General features: G+C 43.1%; 1 protein-coding gene and 1 long non-coding RNA gene across 5 annotated transcripts in view; one reads left to right on the top strand and one right to left on the bottom strand.

Moving 5' to 3' along the window:
- LOC140211067 (protein FAM107B-like) overlaps positions 1-24,040 on the top strand; it is a 154,974-nt gene that overhangs the window by 87,506 nt on the left and 43,428 nt on the right. The window contains exon 1 of one of the 4 annotated variants that reach the window (XM_072280477.1): positions 16,764-16,988. The exons of 2 other annotated variants lie outside the window; for them this stretch is intronic. In XM_072280477.1, coding sequence (XP_072136578.1) covers positions 16,931-16,988 — 58 coding nt within the window. In that variant the 5' untranslated portion in view covers positions 16,764-16,930. Of the gene's footprint in view, positions 1-16,763; positions 16,989-17,483; positions 17,568-24,040 lie in introns of those variants that run through there. One more of the 4 variants, XM_072280478.1, reaches the window with a different exon arrangement.
- Positions 2,756-16,667, bottom strand: LOC140211068 (uncharacterized). The gene is made up of 3 exons (XR_011889377.1): positions 16,514-16,667; positions 9,331-9,415; positions 2,756-3,461 (listed from the first exon to the last, which is right to left on the bottom strand). It is a non-coding gene; the product is annotated as an uncharacterized lncRNA (long non-coding RNA).

Here is a 24,040-nt window from a genome sequence, read left to right as displayed (position 1 = left end):
AGATGTTATTGCGCCCATTGCAAGAATGCATTTGCTGCACACCACATGATCATGGAATAAACAGGATAGTATCACAAACGTGATTAGTATGAATTATGGGAAGAGAATTCTGTAATTAGAGCAGATTTTGAGATTAGTGAATCATACTTGTCTAAGTCAGTTCTCAGATGCTTTACTTCCTACTTTGGTTAAAACCTCGGAACACTGATGAACATTATACATTTTCAAGCATTCTGATGATTTTGTGCTTTCTGCTAAATGCTTCCACAAAACAATATAATTTTGAATTGGCAACATCCAAAGTTCCTCCAAGAACCAGCTGTGCCAGATATTGTTAAATGGAACTTTGGCAAGCACAGACCTGCCAGAATTGTCAGAAAGTCCCCTAAGAATTGCATCATGAACTGTGAGAGTTACTTCGCTTAACTAGTTTTTTTTAGTTTCTTACTTCCACCTTAATAATGTCTAAAGCGAAAATGAACCTGAATTTGCTCATTATTTCTTCAGTTTATGCTGTTAATTTTATGTTTAGTTGCCATATCTGGAAGTCAAATAATCATATTTTGCATTGTAAATAGAAACCTTAAAGATCCTTAAAAACATCATGCCTGGGAAAGCCTAGCACTGACCCGCAGAGTGCTAAAGATGTTTCTGAAAGTTGGCAGAACTTGTGATTCAACATTAACATGAGAAGGGTATTTCAGCAACTCCCTTGAATTCATGAAAATGACAAAGGTATTATTACGCTGCTTAAACAAAGCATGCGGAACAATCAGATGACTCATCTTTATGTTCATAAAAGCATACCTCATGGGGGAAGAAATCTAAATCCTCGCAAAAACCATCAAATATCTCCACAGCATGCCTTATTCAAAACTAAGGAACTGATTTTGGACTTCAGGAGGGGGAAAGCCAGGCAAACTCTCACCAGTCCACACTGACAGGCCTGCAGTGGAAAAGGTGAACAGCTTTAAGTTCAACATGTCAGAGGATCTATCCTGGGCGCAGTGCACAGATACACCCACGAAGCAGGGGCTCCAGCGTCTCTATGTTGGTAGTCACTTAACCAGCTTTGGCATGTTATCAAAGACTGAGAAACTTCTGCAGATGTACAATGGAAAGCATTCTGACCAGTTCCATGGTATGTAAACTCCAATGTGCAGGATCACAAAACGCTATAGAGAGTGGTGGACTTAGCCAGTACAGCTCTCCACACCATTGAGGACATGTACAAGGGGAAAAGTCCCAGGAAGGCACCATCTATCACTCAGGATGCCCACAATCTGGGACATGCCCTCTTCTCATTGCTGCCTTGAGGCAGGAGGTACAGAAGCCTGAAGACCCACACTTCAACGTTTAGCACAGCTTCCTCCCCACTTCAATTGGGTTCTTGAACTGACCTGAAAACCCCTCATTCTTCCTTGGGCTGTATTTCCCTCAAACCGCACTAATGTTGTTACGTCTATTTCTGTGTTTATTTTGTCCTGTAGGTTTTACCTCCGGATTTGTATGCCCATGGCAATAAACTTGAATTTAAACTTATTTTGTGGGAAGATTCCATTCTTTGAATCTGTCTTTGCATCAGAACCAGTGCTAAAAGGTTAGCACTTTCTATTAGAAGAGCTTCTCCTTTCACAGATTAATTTAAACCTCCCTATGAGAGGACAGTGATATCAGCTACATTCCTGAGTCATACCCAATCATACATAAGTAGGATATTATGCACACAGAACACATCTCCTCACATCCTGCTCAGTGAATTGTCCAATGATAATAAACTTGGATTTTTACTGTGCTTCAAATATAGAAAATTCCTTACAGATACTTTACAGAAGAATTGCAAAATAAAGATAAAATAAAGAGGAAGCAGAATACAAGGTCACGTTGACAGGATTAAAGGCGATGTCTAAATCTTGATGTTTTTGCAGTCGAAGAGAGAGGTTTAGGAGTATGGTTGCATTTTTAAGGATAAAACCTTGAGCATGGAGAAGGAAGTAGAGAAGATGCTGCCCAGTGCCAGAATTGGAGGAGTTGAGGGTTTGAGGTTGAACACTGAATTAAATCATTTATAGTACTCCTGAGACTGTGGTGAAAGTTGTGGTGTAGAATTTAACACTGAAAAACGAGCAAATAATGTAAAAATAATATCATATGGTTTACAATCTAGAAAAGCATAGCCATTCATATAGTATTTTGGATATCTGACCTTGCATAGTTAGAAAGGAATTTCTTTAATTTTATCACCGTGCAATTATACTGCAGCCTCTGTTTCACAAGTACAGTGTTCTGAGCAAACTTGTTCATTAGTGGATGATGAAGTGACTGAGATCAATGTCAAGAAACAGCAAGTCAATACATGCCCATGTGTGACCTTGGCTACTCTCCTCCATCAGTTTTTGCTTTTGATCGACACAGCACATGGCCCAAATCAACTTCATGCCAAACCCCTAATCTCAGAGCAATCTAAATGGACAAAGATATTTAAACCCTGTTCTCACTGGAATGTTGTTGAAACCAGTGTGAAGATTTATTGGTTGTTTTGATTTTCAGTCACATGCATGAATAAGTAACCTCTTGTATTATTCATAGTCTACAGAAAGTGTAGTGACCTGTCAGATGGGATTGATTGATATTGCTTCAAATAAACAAAGAATGAGAGGCCTGCACAAAATAATGAAACATGGAAACAATGCAGGATTACTTTACCATGAATTTCAGCACGTTAAATGGTGATGCAAATTTCATTAAATTTGTGCTCTTTATTAAATTGTAAATAGCTTGCAGCAAATATCTAATCATTCAACTGTCACACAAAGCATTTAATTTGGCTACAGTGTTGTTAGAGGTGAGCCATTCAAAAGAGTGCAGTCATGGAATTTTAAACACTGAAGGAAGCCATTCAGCCCATGCTGTCTTTGTCAGCCCTTTGGGAATGCTACTTAATTCCATACTCCATCCTATTCTCCATAACTCTTCAAGTACCTGCCAAGTGACCTTTTAAGTGTACCAGCAACACACGCAAACTGCTGGAGGAACTCAGCAGGCCAGGCAGCATCTAGGAAAAGAGTACAGTTGATGTTTCGGGCCGAAACCCTTTGGCAGGACCGGCCTGCTGAACTCCTCCAGCATTTTGTGTGTGTTGCTCGGATTTCCAGCATCTGCTTTTAAATGTACCAATTGAATTTTATTCAAATATCCTTTCAGTTAATGCATCTCAGACCTTAATAATCCTCCATGTGAAGATTTTTTTTCCCTTCACATTTGTTCTTTGGCAATTATTTGAATTCTGTGATACTTTGTTATTGTACCAAGTACCAGAGGAATCAATTTGTTATTTCATTCATCTCTGGGATCTGCTGGTAAGACCAACATTTATTGACCATCTCCACTTGACCTCGAGCTGGGGCTGGAGCTGCCTCTGGAATGGCTGCAGTTCTTCTGGCGAAGTCACCCCTGCTGTGCTGTTGGGTAGAAAGTTCCAGCATTAGACCAAGTGACGAGGAAGGATCAGCGTATACTTTTAAGTCAGAATGTTTTCCCATCTTGGTGGTAGAGGTTGCACATTTGGGAAACAAAATCAGAGATGTTTAGGGGAGTGACTACAGTGCACATTGCAAATGATACACACTGCTGCTACTGACCACCATAATTAATCTAGGAAAACCTTTCACCATTTGGTGCATCTTTAATTGGAGCTCACTTTAGAATTCTCCACTTTCAGGAAAGCAATTCCAGCTTCTCTAGTCGTTCCACAGTTCCTCGCCCCTAGGTATTATCCTGGTAAACCTCATCTGTTCAGTCTACAGAGCCTCAATATTTTCCCCAGAGCATGGTGCCCATAAATGTTTGCGTCACTCCAACTGAAGCCCAACCAGAGATTTGTATTTACTGTCTGTCTGTCTAGGTACCATATCCGATGCGGACTTTGGTGACCATGGTTTTCCACATAGATCTATCCTTCGTTTTTTGGATGATTTCCATTTCCTCGATGTGTAGCCACCTGGCTATGCTTTTGACGTACATAAGCCGAGGTCTTCCTCTAGGTTTGCTCACCTCAATCTTTCCAGAGAGTATGAGTTTTTGTATTTACTACTTAGTCAAATTTTGCATCACCCTCAAGCTTCATAGTTGTTATTTATATTATAGGCTGAATGTGCCGGCTATATTATTATTTATATTATAGGCTGTATGTGCCGGCTATATTATTATTTATATTATAGGCTGAATGTGTTGGCTATATGCAGACAATGGTAAAGCAATGGTCTTAAGAACAAGCAACGCACATAAAAGTTGCTGGTGAGCGCAGCAGGCCAGGCAGCATCTCTAGGAAGAGGTGCAGTCGACGTTTCAGGCTGAGAACCTTCATCAGGACTAACTGAATGAAGAGTGAGTAAGGGATTTGAAAGTTGGAGGGGGAGGGGGAGATCCAAAATGATAGAAGACAGGAGGGGGAGGGATGGAGCCAAGAGCTGGACAGGTGATAGGCAAAAGGGATATGAGAAGATCATGGGACAGGAGGTCTGGGAAGAAAGATGAGGGGGGGGGGCAGACCCAGAGGATGGGCAAGGGGTATATTCAGAGGGACAGAGGGAGAAAAAGGAGAGTGAGAGAAAGAATGTGTGTATAAAAATAAATAACAGATGGGGTACGAGGGGGAGGTGGGGCATTAGCGGAAGTTAGAGAAGTCGATGTTCATGCCATCAGGTTGGAGGCTACCCAGACGGAATATAAGGTGTTGTTCCTCCAACCTGAGTGTGGCTTCATCTTTACAGTAGAGGAGGCGTGGATTGACATGTCAGAATGGGAATGGGATGTGGAATTAAAATGTGTGGCCACTGGGAGATCCTGCTTTCTCTGGCGGACAGAGCGTAGATGTTCAGCAAAGCGGTCTCCCAGTCTGCGTTGGGTCTCGCCAATATATAAAAGGCCACATCGGGAGCATCAGACGCAGTATATCACCCCAGCCGACTCACAGGTGAAGTGTCGCCTCACCTGGAAGGACTGTTTGGGGCCCTGAGTGGTGGTAAGGGAGGAAGCGTAAGGGCATGTGTAGCACAGCCTCCTCTACTGTAAAGATGAAGCCACTTTGTTCTTCTGATACCCTTGTACAAATTCCAGCCGTAGCCTGTATTCTGTGCCTCAGGCCTTTGGAAGAGTTGTTGTAGAGTTATCCATAAATATCACTACCTCTGAGCTTATTGTGCCACAGTATTCAGACCCAAATTTAATATCACCATCATAAATGTTGCAAAATTTGTTGTTTTGTGATGGCAGTACAGTGGAAAGATGTACAATTACTATCAATTACAGAAGTAAATAAATAGTGCAAAGAAAGAAATAAAAGGTAATTTTCATGGGGTCCATGAAATCTGATGGCAGAGAGGAAGAAGCTGTTTCTGAATTATTGCATGTGAGTCTTTGGGCTTCTGTGCCACTTTCTATCTAGCTTGTCTAACTTGGGTAAAAAAATCTAATCACTGTAATATTTTAACATCGATATATATTGTTTTGGACCTGGTGCAAGGTTCTAAGTTAGATTGAACTCCCTGAACAGATTGATAATGTTTTGAAATGGCAGCTAATAAATCAAAGCTTGAGCAATTTTTTCGTTCTTCTTAATCAGTCTTGAGGATGATTGTTTCCATTCCATATCATACCTGAGAGTTCGAAGATGATTGAAGGAGCCAATGTGGGGCCCACAAACACAGATAGACTGGGCCTAAGAGGTCTTTGAAGATCTGGGTGACTATTTAACATAGCAGGTGATGCAGCCTTTCCACTGACCACTCTGGACTTCTGTATGCTCTGGATGAATGGACTCGGGGATTGACAATGTCAAGCACATCTTCTCCACTTTGGTAAGTCTTGGGACAGGGATTCCGAGCATGTCAGTACAGATAACACATTTTTTCCAAAGATGATTTTGACTATAGTCTTGAATCATTTCCTCTGTCCATCTCTTATTGTGATGGAGCTTAGACTAAAATATCAACCTGTAGACAATTATCTCCATCTTATGTCTGTTACATGATGACATGTCAGTTATGATCTTAACTAATAGGTTCATCACGACCCTGTGCCAGGACAGATCAGGGTCAGGCAAGGGTGCATCATCACTCATCTCTTCTTAATCTTTCCCATAGCAGTACTGTGTCTCACCTTCAAGTTTTTGGCTAGTATCAAGCTAGTCCACAGTATCTTCAGAGAACCTCTTCAACCTATGTCACCACTCTAGAACCAAGGTCACTCCATCTGCAGTTATTTAGCTACAATATGCAGACAACACTTGCATAGTATATTCTCAGGGACCAAGATCCAAGTCACTGCCGACTTGCTCACTGAAATATGTTGCTAACTTGCCCCCTGCCCTTACAATTCTACCCTCTGACAATGAAGATCCACAATGAGACTCCAGACAACGTGGACCTTTACCCATAACTTGGGAGCCACATCACCAGGTGTGCACCATCAATGGTGAAACTCACAATTACTTTCCATGTGCCTCTTCAGTCTTTGACTGTATTGTGATGATCAAGACCTCAAAACCCCAGGACCAAATTCATGATCTGTTGGGCAGGAGTGCTCCTTTCCTTTCTGTATGTTTCCAAGCTGTGACCTACCTAATACAGGAATCCCACAGTAATGTAGGTACCATGAATGATGTCTCATCAAAATCATTCAAACTTACTTAGCAAGATAAGTGAATTAATATCAATAGCCTCTCCCAGTCTGTTATTTCCAACAATGAAATGATGAGAGGCATTAGATAGAGTAGACATTCAGTCTTTATCCCTGGGTGGAAATGTCAAATACCGGAGGGCATGGGTATAATGTGTGAGGAAAAAAGTTTAAAGGAGATGTGCGAGCTAAGTTTTGTTTTATGACACAGAGAATAGTACTGCCTAGGTAATGCTGAATGAGGCAGTGGTAGGAGCAGATATGATAACAATGAGTAGGAGGCTCTCAGATCAGAATCAGATTTATTATCACCGGCATGTGACATGAAATTTGCTAACTTAGCAGCAGTAGTTCAATGTAATACATAATCTAGCAGAGAGAGAGAGAGAAAAAAAAATAATAAATAAAATAAAACATAATAATAAATAAACAAGTAAATCAATTATGCATATTGAATAGATTTTTTTTAATGTGCAAAAACAGAAATACTGTCTATTAAAAAAAGGTGAGGTAGTGTCCAAAGCTTCAATGTCTATTTAGGAATCAAATTCCAGAGGGGAAGAAGCTGTTCCTGAATCTCTGAGTGCGTGCCTTCTGGCTTCTTTATCTCCTACCTGATGGTAACAATGAGAAGAGGATATACCCTGGATGCTGAAAGTCCTTAGTAATGGACGCTGCCTTTCTGAGACATCACTCCCTGAAGATGTCCTGGGTACTTTGTAGGCTAGTGCCCAAGATGGAGCTGACTAGATTTACAACCTTCTGCAGCTTCTTTTGGTCCTGTGCAGTAGCCCCTCCATACCAGACAGTGATGCAGCCTGTCAGAATGCTCTCCACGGCACAAATATAGAAGTTTTTGAGTGTATTTGTTGACATGCCAAATCTCTTCAAACTCCTAATAAAGTCTAGCCGCTGTCTTGCCTTCTTTACGACTACATCGATATGTTAGGACCATGTTAGATCCTCAGAGATCTTGACACCGAGGAGATTGAAGCTGCTCACTCTCTCCACTTCTGATCCCCCTATGAGGATTGGTATGTGTTCCTTTGTCTTACCCTTCCTGAAGTCCACAATCAGCTCTTTCGTCTTACTGACGTTGAGTGCCAGGTTGTTGCTGCGGCACCGCTCCACTGGTTGGCATATCTCACTCCTGTATGCCCTCTCCTCACCACCTGAGATTCTACCAACAATGGTTGTATCGTCAGCAGATTTGTAGACGGTATTTGAACAATGCCTAGCCACACAGTCATGTGTATATAGAGAGGGGAGCAGTGGGAATAGAGGCATACAGAGCTTGTGCAGACAGGTGGGATTAGCTTATCTTGCCACCCTTGTCGGCACAGACGTAAATGACCAAAGGGGTTTTTCTTGTGCTATGCTGTTCCATTGCCTGATTGTTCAATGAGCGTCTGAATACAATGCGTTGAATCGGATGGACAGACCACGTGGTCTCCTGCCTTATACACATAAATTGCACTGTGTTTGTCACAGTAATCACAACAGAGTTTCTGTTGTTCCCCAAAGAACAACAACGATCCCCTACAAAACACATCTTTTCACCCCCCCCCCCCTTTCTGCTTTCCGCAGGCATCGCTCCCTACGTGACTCCCTTGTCCACTCGTCCCTCCCCACTGATCTCCCTCCTGGTACCTATCCTTGTGAGCAGTGCAAGTGCCACACCTCCTCCTTCACTACCATTCAGGGCCCCATACAGTCCTTCCAAACACTTCACCTGTGAGCCTGCTGGGGTCATCTACTCTATCTGGTGCTCCCATGTAGCCTCCTGTCTATCAGTGAGACCCGATGTGGATCGGGAGACCGTTTTGCTGAGCACCTACGCTCTGTCCACCAGAAAAAGCGGGATCTCTTGCAGCCACCCATTTCAATTCCACTTCCCATTCCCCTTCCGACAGGTAAGTCCATGAATTCCTCTACTGCCATGATAAGGCCACACTCAGGTTGGAGTTGCAACACCTTATATTCCATCTGGGTAGCCTCCAACATGATGGCATGAACATCAGTTTCTCCTACTTCCAGTAATTGCCCCTCCCCCTTCACCATTCTCATTCCCATTTCCCTCTCTCCCCTTGTCTCCTCACCTCCCTCTGGTACTCCTCCCCTTTCCCTTTCTTCCATGGCCTTCTATCCTCTCTTATCAGATTCCCCCTTCTCCAGCCCCTCCCCCACACCCATCACCTGCCTCCTTGTACTTCACCCCCCCCCACCCCCCCCAACCTTCTTGGCTTCTTCCATTCCTTTCCAGGGTCTCGACTCAAAACATCGAATATTTACTCTTTTCCATAGATGCTGCCTGACCTGCTGAGTTCCTCCAGCATTTTGTGTGTGTTGCTTTGGATCTCCAGCATCTGCAGAACTTCTCGATCTTCAACTAATATATCTTCTAAAGAAAAATTAATTTGCATTCCCTGCTGGAAAATTAAGGCTTTTTATGTTGATTCATGCAGTACGTAGTGTGATCACTGTTCTATGCTGGTTCTTTGAAGCACTGGCCAATAGTTCCCTTCTTCAGGTCATTCCTTTCAATCCTACAACTAGTTCCCGTTCACATATACAGTATTCCTCTTAAATGTTAATTTTGAAAATGGAGGGTGTGTGTACTCCATCAGCAGAGAGTCTTCTAAGTTTGCTTACCGTTACCGCAGGAACCAGGTCAGATGAGTTGAAGGATGGTCAATCCCAATCATTTCGATTGTGCTGTCAGCCTGTAGGGTCAGATCTAAGGGGCAAAGTGAAGCACATTTTTTAAACTGAATTAGTTAAATGCTTTTAATTATTTCAGATTATTCAAATACTGTAATTTTTTTTTTCAGTTTTAGAAACCCTTGATTACTATTTTTGTAATAAATGACAGCAATTTTAATAGTTCAAATTGTTTTTGAAGATCAGGAATGTTTGACTACTTTATAAATCGCTCACAAGTTTTGACGGAGACAAAATTCTGGCCCCCTGCTTCAAAGTTCATCAAAGCCTGTCAGGAACGTTCTGGAAGTGGGGCGCCAGCATTACATCATCTGAAGTTTTGCAGCCTCACCACCCAGGACCAGATGTGGAAGATCAGTCTGCTTGGCTCTTTGCACCCAGATGAAGTGAGTGCAGATGTACGGGGACCATAGGCATCAATTCCAGATGGTGGCTGGGTCTACCTGAGAAAGGGGGCAGAGAACAAACACTACCCAGCCAGCTGAAGGACGTGAGTGACCAGCCCTGTGCCCATAAAAGGTGAACTAGATAGTGATGTAATTAGATTATAATCAATTCAATGAACTTGTATTAGCAAAGCTTGCCCTAAAAGGTGCTGAAAATCCAGAGCAGCACACACAAAATGCTGGAGGAACTCAGCAGATCAGGCAGCATCTATGGAAATGAATAAACACTCAATGTTTCGGGCAGAGACCTTACATCAGGATCTTCATACTGATGAAGGGTCTTGGCCTGAAACGTCAACTTGAAACATGCTGATCAGGGAATGTTGTGTAAACTTTCAGAATAAAGTCAGCCTCCAAAAACACCCCATAGAGGGAGAAAAATAGGCAGAGATACACTCAGAGGCCACTCTATTACATACCTCTTGTACCTCATAAAATGGCCACTGGGTGTACAGTAGGTTCGCAGTCTTCTGCTGCTGTCACCCTCCCACTTCAAGGTTCAATATGATGAACGTTCAGAGAAGCTCATCTGCGCGTCACTGTTGTAATGCTTGGTTATTTGAGTTACTGTCGCCTTCCTGTCAGCTTGAAACAGTCTGGCCATTCTCCTCTGACCTCTCTCATTAACAAGACATTTCCCTGCGCCACCCCCCCCCCACCACAGAACTGCTGTTCACTGGCTTTTTATATATTTCACACCTTTTTCTGTAAACTCTCAAGACTCGTGTGTGAAAACCCCAGGAAATCAGCAGTTTCTGACATACTCAAACCACCCTGTCTGGCACCAACTATCATTCTACAGTCAAAGTCACTTAGAGCACATCTCTTCCCCATTCTGATGTTTGGTCTGAACAACTGGACCTCTTGACTATGTCTGCATGCTTTTATGCATTGCATTGCTGCCACATGATTGGCTGATTTGCACTAACGAACAGGTGTACCTAAAAAAGTGAACACTAACCATACATGGTTGAACATATTTGACCTTATCCCACTCACCTCCAGTGTTGGCCCAATAGCTTCAGCAACATTTTGTGTCTACATGGCTGCCATCAAACCCCAGGCTTCAATTCTGCAAACACCCTGCAAGTTAGCTGTCTTTTTCTGAGGCCCTAGTCCCAGTACCATGCTGGCGGCCTTGGTCAACTCATTCTGTCAAAGTTTGTGCGGTTTTTCAAATGTCTCTGATAAGAGGGAACATTTAAAAGTAGTTCAAACTAATTTAAATAATACAGATACTTCCAGAAATTTATTCATTTGTAAATGTTTTAATTAATTGCAAAAATAAGTAAATAGCAAATGTATTAAAAACTTCGCTAAACTTATTTTAAAATCAGTAGCCCTAAATGCTGAGCCATGGGATGCAAGGAAGGCTCAGAAAACTGGAATCTAACCCCCAACAAGAAGGGTTTCAGCCTGAAACATCGACTGTGCTTTTTCCCATAGATGCTGTCTGACCTGCTGTGTTCCCCCAGCATTTTGTGTGTGTTGCTTTGGATTTATATGAATGAATTTATGACCCCAGGGGTTCTCCAAGCACTTTAATAATTACTAAGGCTACGTCCACACTGGACAAGATAATTTTGAAAACGCTGGTTTCGCGTAAAAACAACAGACGTCCACATCAGACGTTTTTGAAAATACCTCCGTCTACATTAAAACGGGTATTTGGGCAAATCTCCTCCTACTGGGCATGCGCAGGACACATCTACAGAATTCCCCTGCTTCGACGAGTACGCCCGACTCCGACAGTTTGGACCAAGCAATAGCTGATGGCTGCGACATGTTTGATGTGGAATCTCACCGTGAAAGACTTGGTGTGAGTTTGTCCAGTTACAGACTAGAAAAACTTAAAAGGAAATTGCCAAACGATGGACAGCTGTTGGCTCTCACGCAGGAGGACTTAAAACTACAAAGACAAATACTGGAGCGTATGGAGGCAACCAACAGGGAGTTCACAAACAGTATGACCTGGCTGACGACGAACATTGAAAAACTGACTAACTCTGTTGCAGAGGGATTTGCAATGATGAGGAATATGATGGCTCCCCCCTGCCCAGTATTTTCCACTGCCACAATACCAGCCTCATAGCCACTACAATAGCTACACTAATGGACACACAGACCCCTGGTTGGCCCCACCAACATCTTCCCCACTCCCACAGAGGGGTCACCCTGGAAACATTTCCTACAGCCATAGTCTCTTCACCAGTGAAAGGGACGACAGCTACAACTAAATGCAATAAGGCTTGTTACTGGGCAAAAGTGAAATTTGCAGTTACCTCATTTGTTTGCCTTTACTTTTGCCATGTCTTTCTGTATTATTTTGCTGTATTTAACATGTGCAATAAAACGAGTTACTGGGCAAAAGTGATTTTATTTTTACCTGAGTAAAAGTGAAATTTACAATTTTCCTTTTTTGGCCTTAACATTTTCACGTCTATGCCAAACATAAGCTACTACTTAAAAATGACATTTTGGAAGTAGTGACAATTGCACCTATTGAATGTTTGCACAAGCAATACATTAAAAAAGCACCTTGTTAAATGTATAAAACATGTCTGCATCAATGTTGTCTTGTATTTCCACACAATGTGACATTAGGCTGTTACACATCTATTGTCAGAGAAGTACTTGCATAAATAGGTAAACCACCTCCATACAAGCAAGGACAGAAAACAGGGCAAAGTCAGTATACTTATTTATTCAGTATTCAGTAAGTTATGGGTCAAAGTATTTGGAGAGTACATTTCTAACTCTTCTGGCTTGTTAGGTTGTGTGGGGGGTTGAAATTAACATAGACAAAGTAAACAACAGACGCATGAAGCCATCCGCCATTGTCGTTGTGGTGTTGGAGGTTGCGTTCAAGAAAACAATGAAATGCCGCACTGCCACCACCATCTGTTCCGGCACATCATGACAGTGTTTTTAAAAACAGCCGGTTACCCCTTAGACACTACACCGGCCATTAGACGTTTTCAGATTTATTCACTCTGGAGAGCGTTTTTGAAAAGCTCCATTTTTGGGGGAAGAAAACATCTTTTCAGTGTGGACAGAGGGTCAAAATGAAGAGAAAAAGCTTCGATTACGGATTTATCCGGTCTAGTGTGGACGTAGCCTAAGATAGACAATAGGTGCAGGAGTAGGCCATTCATCCCTTCGAGCCAGCACCACCATTCACTGTGATCGTGGCTGATCATCCACAATCAGTACCCTTTTCCTGCCTTCTCCCCATATCCCTTGACTCCGCTATCTAACTCTTTTTTTGAAAGAATCCAGAGAATTGGCCCCCACTGCCTTCTGAGGCAGAGCATTCCACAGAACCACAACCCTCTGTGTGAAGAAGTTTTTCCTCAACTCCGTTCTAAATGGTCTACCCCTTATTCTTAAACTGTGGCCTCTGGTTCTGGACTCACTCATCAGCGGGAACATGTTTCCTGCCTATAGCGTGTCCAATCCCTTAATAATCTTATATGTTTCAATTAGATCCCCTCTCATCCTTCTAAATTCCAGTGTATACAACCCCAGTCACTTCAATCTTTCAAGATATGACAGTCCCGCCATCCTGAGAATTAACCTCGTGAACCTACGCTGCACTCCCTCAATAGCTAGAATGTCCTTCCTCAAATTTGGAGATCAAAACTGTACACAATACTCCAGGTGTGGTCTAACCAGGGCCCTGTACAACTGCAGAAGGACCACTTCGCTTCTGAAGTGTTTTTAAAAATGCAAACATGAGGAAATCTGCAGATGCTGGAAATTCAAGCAACACACACAAAATGCTGGTGGAACGCAGCAGGCCAGCCAACATCTATAGGAAGAGGTACAGTCGCCATTTCGGGCCGAGACCCTTTGTCAGGACTAACTGAAAGAAGAGATAGTAAGAGATTTGAAAGCAGGAGGGGGAGGGGGAGATCCGAAATGATAGGAGAAGACAGGGAGGGGAGGGATGGAGCTAAGAGCTGGAAAGTTGATTGGTAAAAGGGATACAAGGCTGGAGAAGGGAGAGGATCATGGGATGGGAGGCCTAGGGAGAAAGAGAGGGGGAGCGGAGTGCCAGAGGAAGATGGAGAGCAGGCAAGGAGTTATAGTGAGAGGGACTGAGGCTCTCTACAAGAAGGGTCAGAGCCATCTCTATTTTCTGAGGAGACTGAGGTCCTTTAACATCTGCTGGACGATACTGAGGATGTTCTATGAGTCTGTGGTGGCCAGTGCTATCATGTTTGCTGTTGTGTGCTGGGGTAGCAGGCTGAGGGTAGCAAACACCAACAGAATCAACAAACTCATCCATAAGGCCAGTGATGTTGTGGGGATGGAACTGGACTCTCTGACGGTGGTGTCTGAAAAGAGGATGCTGTCTAAGTTGCATGCCATCTTGGTCAATGTCTCCCATCCACTACATAATGTACTGGGTGGGCACAGGAGTACATTCAGCCAGAGACTCATTCCACCGAGATGCAGCACAGAGCGTCATAGGAAGTCATTCCTGCCTGTGGCCATCAAACTTTACAACTCCTCCCTTAGAGGGACAGACACCCTGAGCCAATAGGCTGGTCCTGGACTTACTTCATAATTTACTGGCATAATTTACATACTACTATTTAACTATTTATGGTTCTATTACTATTTATTATTTATGGTGCAACTGTAACGAAAGCCAATTTCCCCCGGGATCAATAAAGTATGACTATGACTATGACTATATGACAGAGGGAGAAAAAAGAGAGAGAAAGAAAAAGGGGAAAAAATGATAGATAAATAAATAAGGGGTGGGGTAAGAAGGGGAGGAGGGGCATTAACGGGAGTTAGAGAAGTCAATGTTCATGCCATCAGGTTGGAGGCTAACCAGACGGAATATAAGGCATTGTTCTTCCAACCTGAGTGTGGCTTCATCTTGCCAGTAGAGGAGGCCGTAGATAGACATATCAGAATGGGAATGGGACGTGGAATTAAAATGTGTGGCCACTGAGAGATCCTGCTTTCTCTGGCGGGCAGAGTGTAAGTGTTCAGCGAAATGGTCTCCCAGCCTGCGTCGGGTCTCACCAATATATAGAAGGCCACATCGGGAGCACCGGACGCAGTATATCACCCCAGCCGACTCACAGGTGAAGTGTCGCCTCACCTGGAAGGACTGTTTGGGGACCTGAATGGTGGTAAGGGAGGAAGTGTAAGGGCATGTGTAGCACTTGTTCCGCTTACAAGGATAAGTGCCGGGAGGGAGATCGGTGGGAAGGGATGGGGGGGACAAATGGACAAGGGAGTCGCGTAGGGAGCGACCCCTGTGGAAAGCAGAAAGAGGGGGTGAGGGAAAGATGTGCTTGGTGTGGGATCCTGTTGGACGTGGCGGAAGTTATGGAGAATTGTATGTTGGACCCGAAGGCTGGTGGGGTGGTAGGTGAGGACCAGGGGAACCCTATTCCTGGTGAGGTGGTGGGAGGATGGAGTGGAGCAGATGTGCGTGAAATGGGGGAGATGCGTTTGAGAGCAGAGTTGATGGTGGAGGAAGGGAAGCCCCTTTCTTTAAAAAAGGAAGACATCTCCTTCATCCTGGAATGAAAAGCCTCATCCTGAGAACAGATGTGGCGGAGACAGAGGAATTGCGAGAAGGGGATGACATTTTTGCAAGAGACAGTGTGGGAAGAGGAATAGTCCAGGTAGCGTTCTAACCTGAAGTGTTCTAACTGCTGTAATGCAGGAACTATGACTGCCACTCTCTGGGCAGCAAGGTCTCTCAACTAGCAATGTGATAACAAGCAGATAAGACAGTTAGTATTCAATTACCAGCACACGAAAATCTGAGAAAGTTCACATTCCTGCCACTTGTCCTTGATCGCATTCGGCTTGAACTGTGAAACACCAGGTGAAAGCTCTAAGACTGAAACTGAATCTTGGTTTTTACCAGAAACAGAGGATTCTATTTTAACTGTCAGGGTGCCTGAGTTTTAATCTATTCAACAGGTCAATATAGATTTTTTTTCTTGTGCTTGCTACAGCCAAATAATTGAATGTTGCAATTCAGATAAAGTGTTTGAGAATATAAGTCAATCAAACAGTTGTGAAATAAAATATACTGTTAACCTGGTGAGGCACAAGCGGTCGGCAAGATTCAAACATGTCCTGTCAGTCCTGTACTTGTCATACGATTTCTCTCTACTACTTTCCTGTATTTTTACAGACCTGTGTTTCCTCCTTTTGTACCTTGGCCCTTTTGTTTAAAAATAGCCTCTCTACGGTGCATTTTAACTTCTACTTTGTCTGTCTGTACTCTGCCTCCTTGTCCTTTTATATTCTCTTCTGCTTTTATCCAACAACTTCTGTTGTTTGAAAAATGAGTGTCCCAGAGGAGCAAATAATAGTTGCATAGTGCCTCCCCCACCACTACCTAGAACAAGTTTTGAACTTCCCTTTACTCTTATGCACTTTCTCCATTGCTCGATGGAGAGGGGTCTGATTCGTCTCCCGGATCTCCAGAGTAAAAGAAGAAAACTATTTCTTCCAAGATGCTGGCAGTGCTCCAGAAAAGACCAAGTCTGGAGGCCAAGTTCTAAAATAGTGCAAGATAACATATTCAGTAATATTCAACTGTCTACAAATACAGCAAATCAAAGGAGATTTTAAAATTGTCAGTTTAAAGTTTAAATTTTTTTCTCTCTCTTTCAATTCCCTACCTTGAGAGAAATTTGCAGAAAAACATGTCTGTTGAAGGCAAACCAAGAGCTTATAGATAGTACTGCTTTTTCTCTTAAAGATGAGTGTTTATTTTCACAATACGTATTTTTTCTTAAGTGGAGCAAGTTCTCGCACACGTTACTGCTGGTGTTACGAAATTCCGAAGGGGCAGTTTCCTTTGGGCTGCCCGGTGTTGACAACAAGGGAGGCTGGAACGATGTAGTAATATGAGTCACGTGAGTGATTATTCCAGTTCTGCCTGAACACTTGAAAAGACTTCAGCCTTGCAAAGAGAGCTGAGTGAATCCATGCGAAGAGGGAGGCACAAAGCATGTAGCTTCTCAGGTTAATTGGTTTCAGTAAAGTAAGAGAGCAAATTATTCAGCAAGAAAATTCTGCTGAAATCAACCAGGAAAATGTGGAACCAGGCAAGATCTTCAGCAGGCTTGCCCCGGGGAATGTTGATTAATTCAGGTAAGTGCGTAAAAGTATGCATGATTAGATAGGAATATATCTATCTGCCTTACATACAGTTGTGTCTGGGTTTACTCAATACTACTTTAATTTTCTTCCAGATTCAGTCTTACAGCCAAGTAAATGTTTTTTTAATGCAGTGTTTGAATTTTCAAGCAAGAATTGAACATATACATTTCTTAAGAAATTAACAGGTTTTACTGTACTGTGGAATGTCATTTTATAGTTCAGGTAGCTGTGCAAACATCCAAACCATTTCTGATCGTGAAATAAAAATTCAAAGATTTATGAGTTTTATCTCTATATGTGAAAGGGGAAACGTTCTTTCTGTTATCTTATTCAACTTCAGATAAATATTACTTATTTTGTCCTGCTCCCCCTAGAACAGTAGGAGAAGTTTCTGCAGGCAGCAATGTGTGTCAAGGCAACACCTTAGGGTCCTCCAAGACTGAACAGCAAGGCAAACAAGCCCTATCGCTGATTCATGCTTGTGCGAGGGGCATCTTCTGCTGCATTTGTGGGAGAGACTGTATGCGTAAAGCTGCCCTTTCAGTAACCAAGGCAACTTTTGGTTACACAGTGAGTAGTTTTATTGAAAGTTCTACGAATAAGGAAAAGAAATTCGGGTCTTTCTCATTTATGGGAACACAGCTTTCTGTTGTGTACAAAATACCAGTGAGCCATTAATTTTACGCATGTTGAAAGCATTGTACAGCTGCTATGAACACATTGTAAACTCAGTGCCTATGTAGCATTGGGAGAAAAAGCAACTTTAGAAAGTTTAATTTTATGTTACCAGACAACTGAAAAAAACTGAATGAATGCATATTCATGAGCAGAGAAGTGCTTTTTATTTTATTGTAGTAGTGAAGTTCACAAAGTGACCTGATTATTCCCTTTTAGTCTTTCAAAAGGCAAATCTTGACTGTGGTTCATCAGGGAGGAGTCTTGAATGAAAAGGCAAATTGAACCGGATGAAGCCACATTTATTTTCCCCACTTTGTATTGAGCTACATCAGTTTGGTTAGCAACCATTCTCTAGTCGTTCCAAGTTTTGATAAAAATAGAGTTACTTTTGAGAGGAGAAAGATTTTTCTCAGATATTCATGACATTGCTCGAGGGATCCTTGGCAATGATGGGAATCTATGGCAAAAGCCTACTGGTTGCTATGGTAATCTTTGATATACTTTGAGTTCTTGCAGACTAAAATCCCTTCCAGCTGTTATATATTTGTTATGTCAATTCAGGCAAGGACTGATTTTAGTTCGGATTTTGTTTAAGACTGGCCTGGAATATCCAGCAGGGGTGCAACATGGAGGTTGTTCCCGAAATTTGCATTCATTCTCATGACTATGTGCCAAAGGCAATTTCTATCCTAGTTTCCTGCATGCTATTATTGTGCACCAAACTTAGGAAGAGAAGTAAGTTGGTATGAATGCATGAATTTCCAACCACGTGTCAACACCAGGACAGTCCTTTTCCCTCTCATAGCAGCATTCAATTTCAACCGTTTCTTGTCTCTTCTGAAATCAACGTCCGTTGTTTGCAGACTCCATAATCTTGACTACTCCAAAGCACTCTTGGTCAGTCTTCTGTTTTCCATTCTCCATTCAATTCCCAGTTGCTTCAAAAACAGAAAATATGAGGACTGAATCCTAGAATAAACTACCCTTTGCTAATCCTGACAGAAAGGGGTTCTCTGGGGCAGGTTATCAAAGAGTCTTTAGGAAAGCACTTGGTTAATGAAAGGTAGTAAATGATTGTCCTCTTTTTCTTGCCCATATCCCATAAATGATCTGTACCACCAAGGTTCGTCCATCGTCATTGATGAAGGCCTCGACACCATTAGTACTTTTTTTTACGAGGTCAAGTTGCTAGCTCAACACTCAACCCGGCAAGGATGGAAAGTGTGCCCAGGAGTGGCTCGACTAGATTCAAACTCGGGAACCTTCACTCCCAGAGTCCAGCACTGATGTCACTGCGCCACCAGCCGGCTTTTGATGGTGTCAAGACTAGCACTTGATTTGGATTTAAGCGAAGGAGAGTTGCGCAGCGTCAGCCTCACTCTCTCTTCCAATTTCCATCTGGATCTGGTGGCAAGACAAGAGTCGAGATGGCTGGAGATGGGACTAGGTGCAGTGGATGACCAGGACGTCTTCTGTGTCTTGTCCTACTCTACACATTCCACGACGCTTGCAGAGACCGCCTTCTTGACCGTTGGACCTTCCATTGGTCTCGTCCGCTAAATCTGCCGGAGTCTGTCTTCACATGCTGGGATAGGCAACTCCTTATCTCATCGAGGGTTTAAGACCTGTCGGCTACCCTCACCTGGTTTAGCCGGCTTGCCCGAGGTGTGACCGCTGTCACCTGCAAACAGCTACGGGGAGCCACAGGTGAGAGCTGAGTTCCAGGTGGGGACCAAAGGTGGACAAACCACCCTGATAAGAACATGACATGTTCCCCCACCAGAGATGCTACTCCTCCCTGATGCCCCATACACCCTTAACCAGGTACTTGGGCCATGTGAACACCTACGTACGCCCACTTATCCAGAGAAGCTAGGCATATTACTAAAGGGGTAGTGAAAACTTATTAGCAATGAAAGAACATTTGCAGGGCTATAAGGAGTGCCAGGGGAGTTGGATTGACTGTGTTTCCCTTCTATAGAGCCTGTTTGTACTTGTCAGGCAATTGGCATCTTTCCATGCTACGACAATACCATGATTTTCACTTAATCCTGCCTTCCGTTTGCTTTTGTAAGGGGCTTCATCAATTCAGAGTTGGTCATTTGAGGCCAATACGGTGCAAGTATGTTTTTTTTGAATTTCAAAAATAAAATCCATTCATAAAAATGTATGCAAGAAATAGAAAACTTAGTACATAGCTTTCTTTACATTCGTGGTTTTCTCATGTATACGCATTCATATTGTTAAGTCTATGTGCATACAGTGTTATCAAGTTGATGCGTTCTGTGTATAAAGGCACCATTGCCACTCATGTGCCTTCTTATAAGTGCTTGAGGGCTATAACACCGTACTCAGTCCCTCAGTGACCAGTGACAATGGGACTCAGCCTGCAGTCCTCCCACAAAGTCTTAATTGTATTGGTTGCACCAAGCTTCACATCTTCCCAGAGCATGTTCTCCTGCAGCCTGGTATGTACCAGGCAGTATCATTCCCTATTGGACATCTCATCATACTGAAAGGCCAGTGTAGACTGAAGTGCTTCCTTCAGCAAGCTGATCTTCAGTAGTACTTGCTGTTAGTCTCTGTATGGACAGCTGGTCGATCAGAGAGTCGTCTGCTATGCACCTGTCTGGAATAAGCCTCAGCCAAGAACCCTAGCACTCTTTTCCAGACCTTCTTTGTAAAGGCACGATGTACGGTGAACAAATGTCTCCTCCTCATCACATCTGTTCCAAGAGATGTGTTGGGTTTGACACTCTGACTGTGCGGGAGTGATGTGAGAGGGATCTCTCACTGGTGCTTGTTGGTGAGTTCTGCGAGGAGACTTTCTACCAAATGGTTTTGATAGTGTGCTGGGGAAAACATTTCCACGGGATCCACTCAAGTGATTTTTTTTTTGGAGGCTTAAAGAAATATGAAGTGTCGGCAAGAGGAAAGAACATTGCAAACCAAGATAATGTCATTGCCAGGTTCTCTTCAGTGACAACATGATTTTAAAAATTGCAATGGTATCAAAAGTATAGCTGAACCGAAGTCTGCTTTTCCTCAAGGAGAAGCACGTCAGCCTCTGTCCTAGAATTGAAGCTGTTTTTAGTATCAGGAGCTGATAGTGGGATCCTTTGTAACTGGTCATAACGTGTGTATGTGCATGTGTTTGTGGGGGTGAGGTGGGTGTCCCCAGTCACCGTGACAAGGAAGGCTTGGTGTTCTCCTAAAGAGGAACAACTCTCGACTGACAATCTGCTGTCTGATACCATGGGCAACCTTCTCCAGCCCAAATAAAGACGGAAATGTGTTGGCGATGAGCCTGTGAGCAGTTGAGTGAGTGCCCCAGTCACGGTCAAGCATCCAGAATGAAGTGGTTGGGATATCTGTGAGTCTGAGTCTGAGAAGGGGGTCTCTTATATAAACAAAAGTGGTTCAGGGAACTTGGGGGAGTGACTGGAATCAGTAAAAAGAATTTTGATGATTTGTGAGACTGCATTTGGTGGAGGTGTGAACAGACAGGAAGAACAATGTTATTTCCTTGTCAGTTCTAGTGAGGTTTATGAACTCTCAGCACGAGACTTATGTCAAAGGTCATGGTGGGGAGGCTTGAGAGTTCCTGAGAACCCAAGAGCAATGCCATCTGGTGCTCAGCTCCTGGTAGGGTCACCCATCGTGGAAAGGTTAAGGGGGGGGGGGTGTCCAGACATAGAACAATCCAACCAAGACCTCAACGGTGGAGCTGGTAGAAGATGATGTCACATCATAATGGCAGAGAAGGGTCCCCAGTGGTCTTGCATTCCATGCCCCTAGACCCTGATTCCAATCTGTCAAGGATGGTGTGGTGGGCACCCATGTATCAGCCTCCCCACGTTAAACAAAATCATGCACAGGTGTTCTTAATTAAGCGAATCCACCCTACCACCCTAGACTAGGTCCCATGGCAATGATGAGGGCAGGATTGCGAGGTCTGGAAGCACCTCGTCACGAGCTGGATCCTGGATCATCCTCTACAACCCACCAATCGACAACCCCTGAGGAGAACCTCACACTCAACTCGAGTGATTGTACGAACACTATCAGCTGAGAATCCAAGTCCTGACATTGTCATGCCCTGTGATGGGTTTGTACTCATGGCAGACCTTGTTCAAAATGTCTACAGCCTCCTAGGAGGAGGGATATTGTCAAAAATATAAATTTGACTTCACTTGCTAAGAAACATAAAGGATATGCACATTATACATGTGTTCATTGTTAACATACCCTATGATAATTGTGGAGAGGACAATGCCCTTGTTTCTGTCAGCTATAATATATAGAGCTAACGTTTCAGCCTGAAAGTCCTTCCTCCATTCTGGCTTTGCAGAATGAAGAATCTTTCTGACTTGCTTAGTGTTTCCAGTATTTTCTGTTCTTTTTTTACTATTGATCTAATGGCATCAACCTGAAACATTTTAAAGATTAAAATACTAAAAACTGCATTGAAACTCTTTAGATTCACTTGCACAGGGAAAACCTTCAGAAAATGAAAGTGAATATGGTTCTTGTTGTTCTTTCCTCTATTAGGGGGACAATAGATGTTTGAAAGGAATCAATATCTCAATCTAATTACACATTGTGTACATGTGCGGAAGCAGATGGAATAAGAGATTTGTCAAATGCCCATTAGTTAACTTTGTAATCAATCAGCTATTTGTCCTGTAGTAATTGTCTGCTAGGTGGTTTTCTTTGCCTGCTTCACTGATCGCGATTCACAGTATATACAATAGTGACGTTTTGGACTGATCACGTCCTTTTAATCTATATAGATTATCTGGTTTCTTAGACCATTAAAGAACTAGAGAAAGATGATTGACATCATCCAGTAGAGGCCACTTGATCCACTACTTAAATGTTCACTCTTTTTATCATGGCAGCGCTGGCTGCAGGTGGCACTCATTACTGGATGGAGGAAGTCAAGGAGGTTTCACTGGGGAGAGAATGGCAATGTATAAATTAGTTGAGGTAGTATGTAATATGGAGGGGTTCCTGGAGATATTGATGGTCCTCTGCACATCTCCAGCTCATCATAATTGCTGAAAGAGGCATTTCTAAGAAGTGCTACCATGGAGTATAACGCCAAATGCTACCACTAAGTAGCTATACACCATTAGGAATGTTAAAATAATCATTCCATAACTAAGCAAAAACCAAAACAGCTCTGAAAGACTTTTACATTGGATGTAAGGGCCAATATTACAATATACATTTTGATTATTTTAGACACTCTTCACTATATTTCTGTGTACCCAGCTTTCCACCATTTAAAAACGTACTTCGTGGATTTTTATCTAGTCAAAAATAACCACAGACAATTCAACTCCCTGACAATTTCTGGGTAGAGAAAGAAGAGCAAGAGAATTTATTTATTTAAATATGAGCAAAACTCAGTTCACAATCTAACATATGTAAGAGAAAAAGGGAGGAATCTCCTTTTTTCAAAGAATAGAGTTTCCCTTCTGCCCCCATCAATGCTGCCCTCAGTTGTATCTCCTCCTTTTCCCACACTTTGGTCCTCACCATATCTTCCCACCACCATAACAGGGATAGGGTTCCCCTTGTCTAACTACCACTCCACCATACCCTGTATCCTGCAAATCATTCTCTGTAAATTCAGCCCTCTACAACAGGATGCTACCACTAAGCACATCTTTCCCTTCCCCCACTCTCTACATGACTCACTTTTCCCTCCGCACTGATCTCCCTCCTGGCACCCATCCCAGCAAACAGGACAAGTGCTACACCTGCCCCTACACCACCACCTTCGGGCTCCGAACAGTCCTTGCAAGTGAGGCAACACTTCACCTGTGAGTATGTCAGCATCATCTGCTGTATTTGGTATTCATGGTGTGACCTCTTCTACAATGATGAGACCTGACATAGATTGGGGGACCGCTTCGTCAAGCACCGACATTCCATTTCCTACAAAAGGCGGGATTTCCTGATTGCCACAACTTCTCATTCCTATTTCTACATGTCAGTCCATGCCTTCCTCTACTGCCACAATGAGGCAAAACTCTGGCTGGAGGAGCATCCAGCCTGATGCCATGAGAGTTGATTTCTCTAACTTCTGATAATTCCTTCCCCTCCCCCTTCTCTCTTTCATTCCCCATTCTGGATCTCCTCTTACCCCTTCTCATCTCCTCACCTGCCCATTACCTCTCTCTGGTGGTGCTGCTCCTTTCTCCCATTGTCCAGTCCTCTCCTATCAGAATCAACCCTTTATCTCTTCCACCTGTCACATCTCACTTTCCTCCTCACCTGGTTTCACCCGTCATTACCAGTTCGTATTCCCTTCCCCTCATCCACCTTCTTATTCTGGCTTCTTCCACCTTCCTTTC

The sequence above is a fragment of the Mobula birostris genome, chromosome 16 (assembly GCF_030028105.1).
Source record: "Mobula birostris isolate sMobBir1 chromosome 16, sMobBir1.hap1, whole genome shotgun sequence".
Lineage (NCBI taxonomy): Eukaryota > Metazoa > Chordata > Chondrichthyes > Myliobatiformes > Myliobatidae > Mobula > Mobula birostris.
This window is presented reverse-complemented; position numbering and strand designations above follow the sequence as displayed.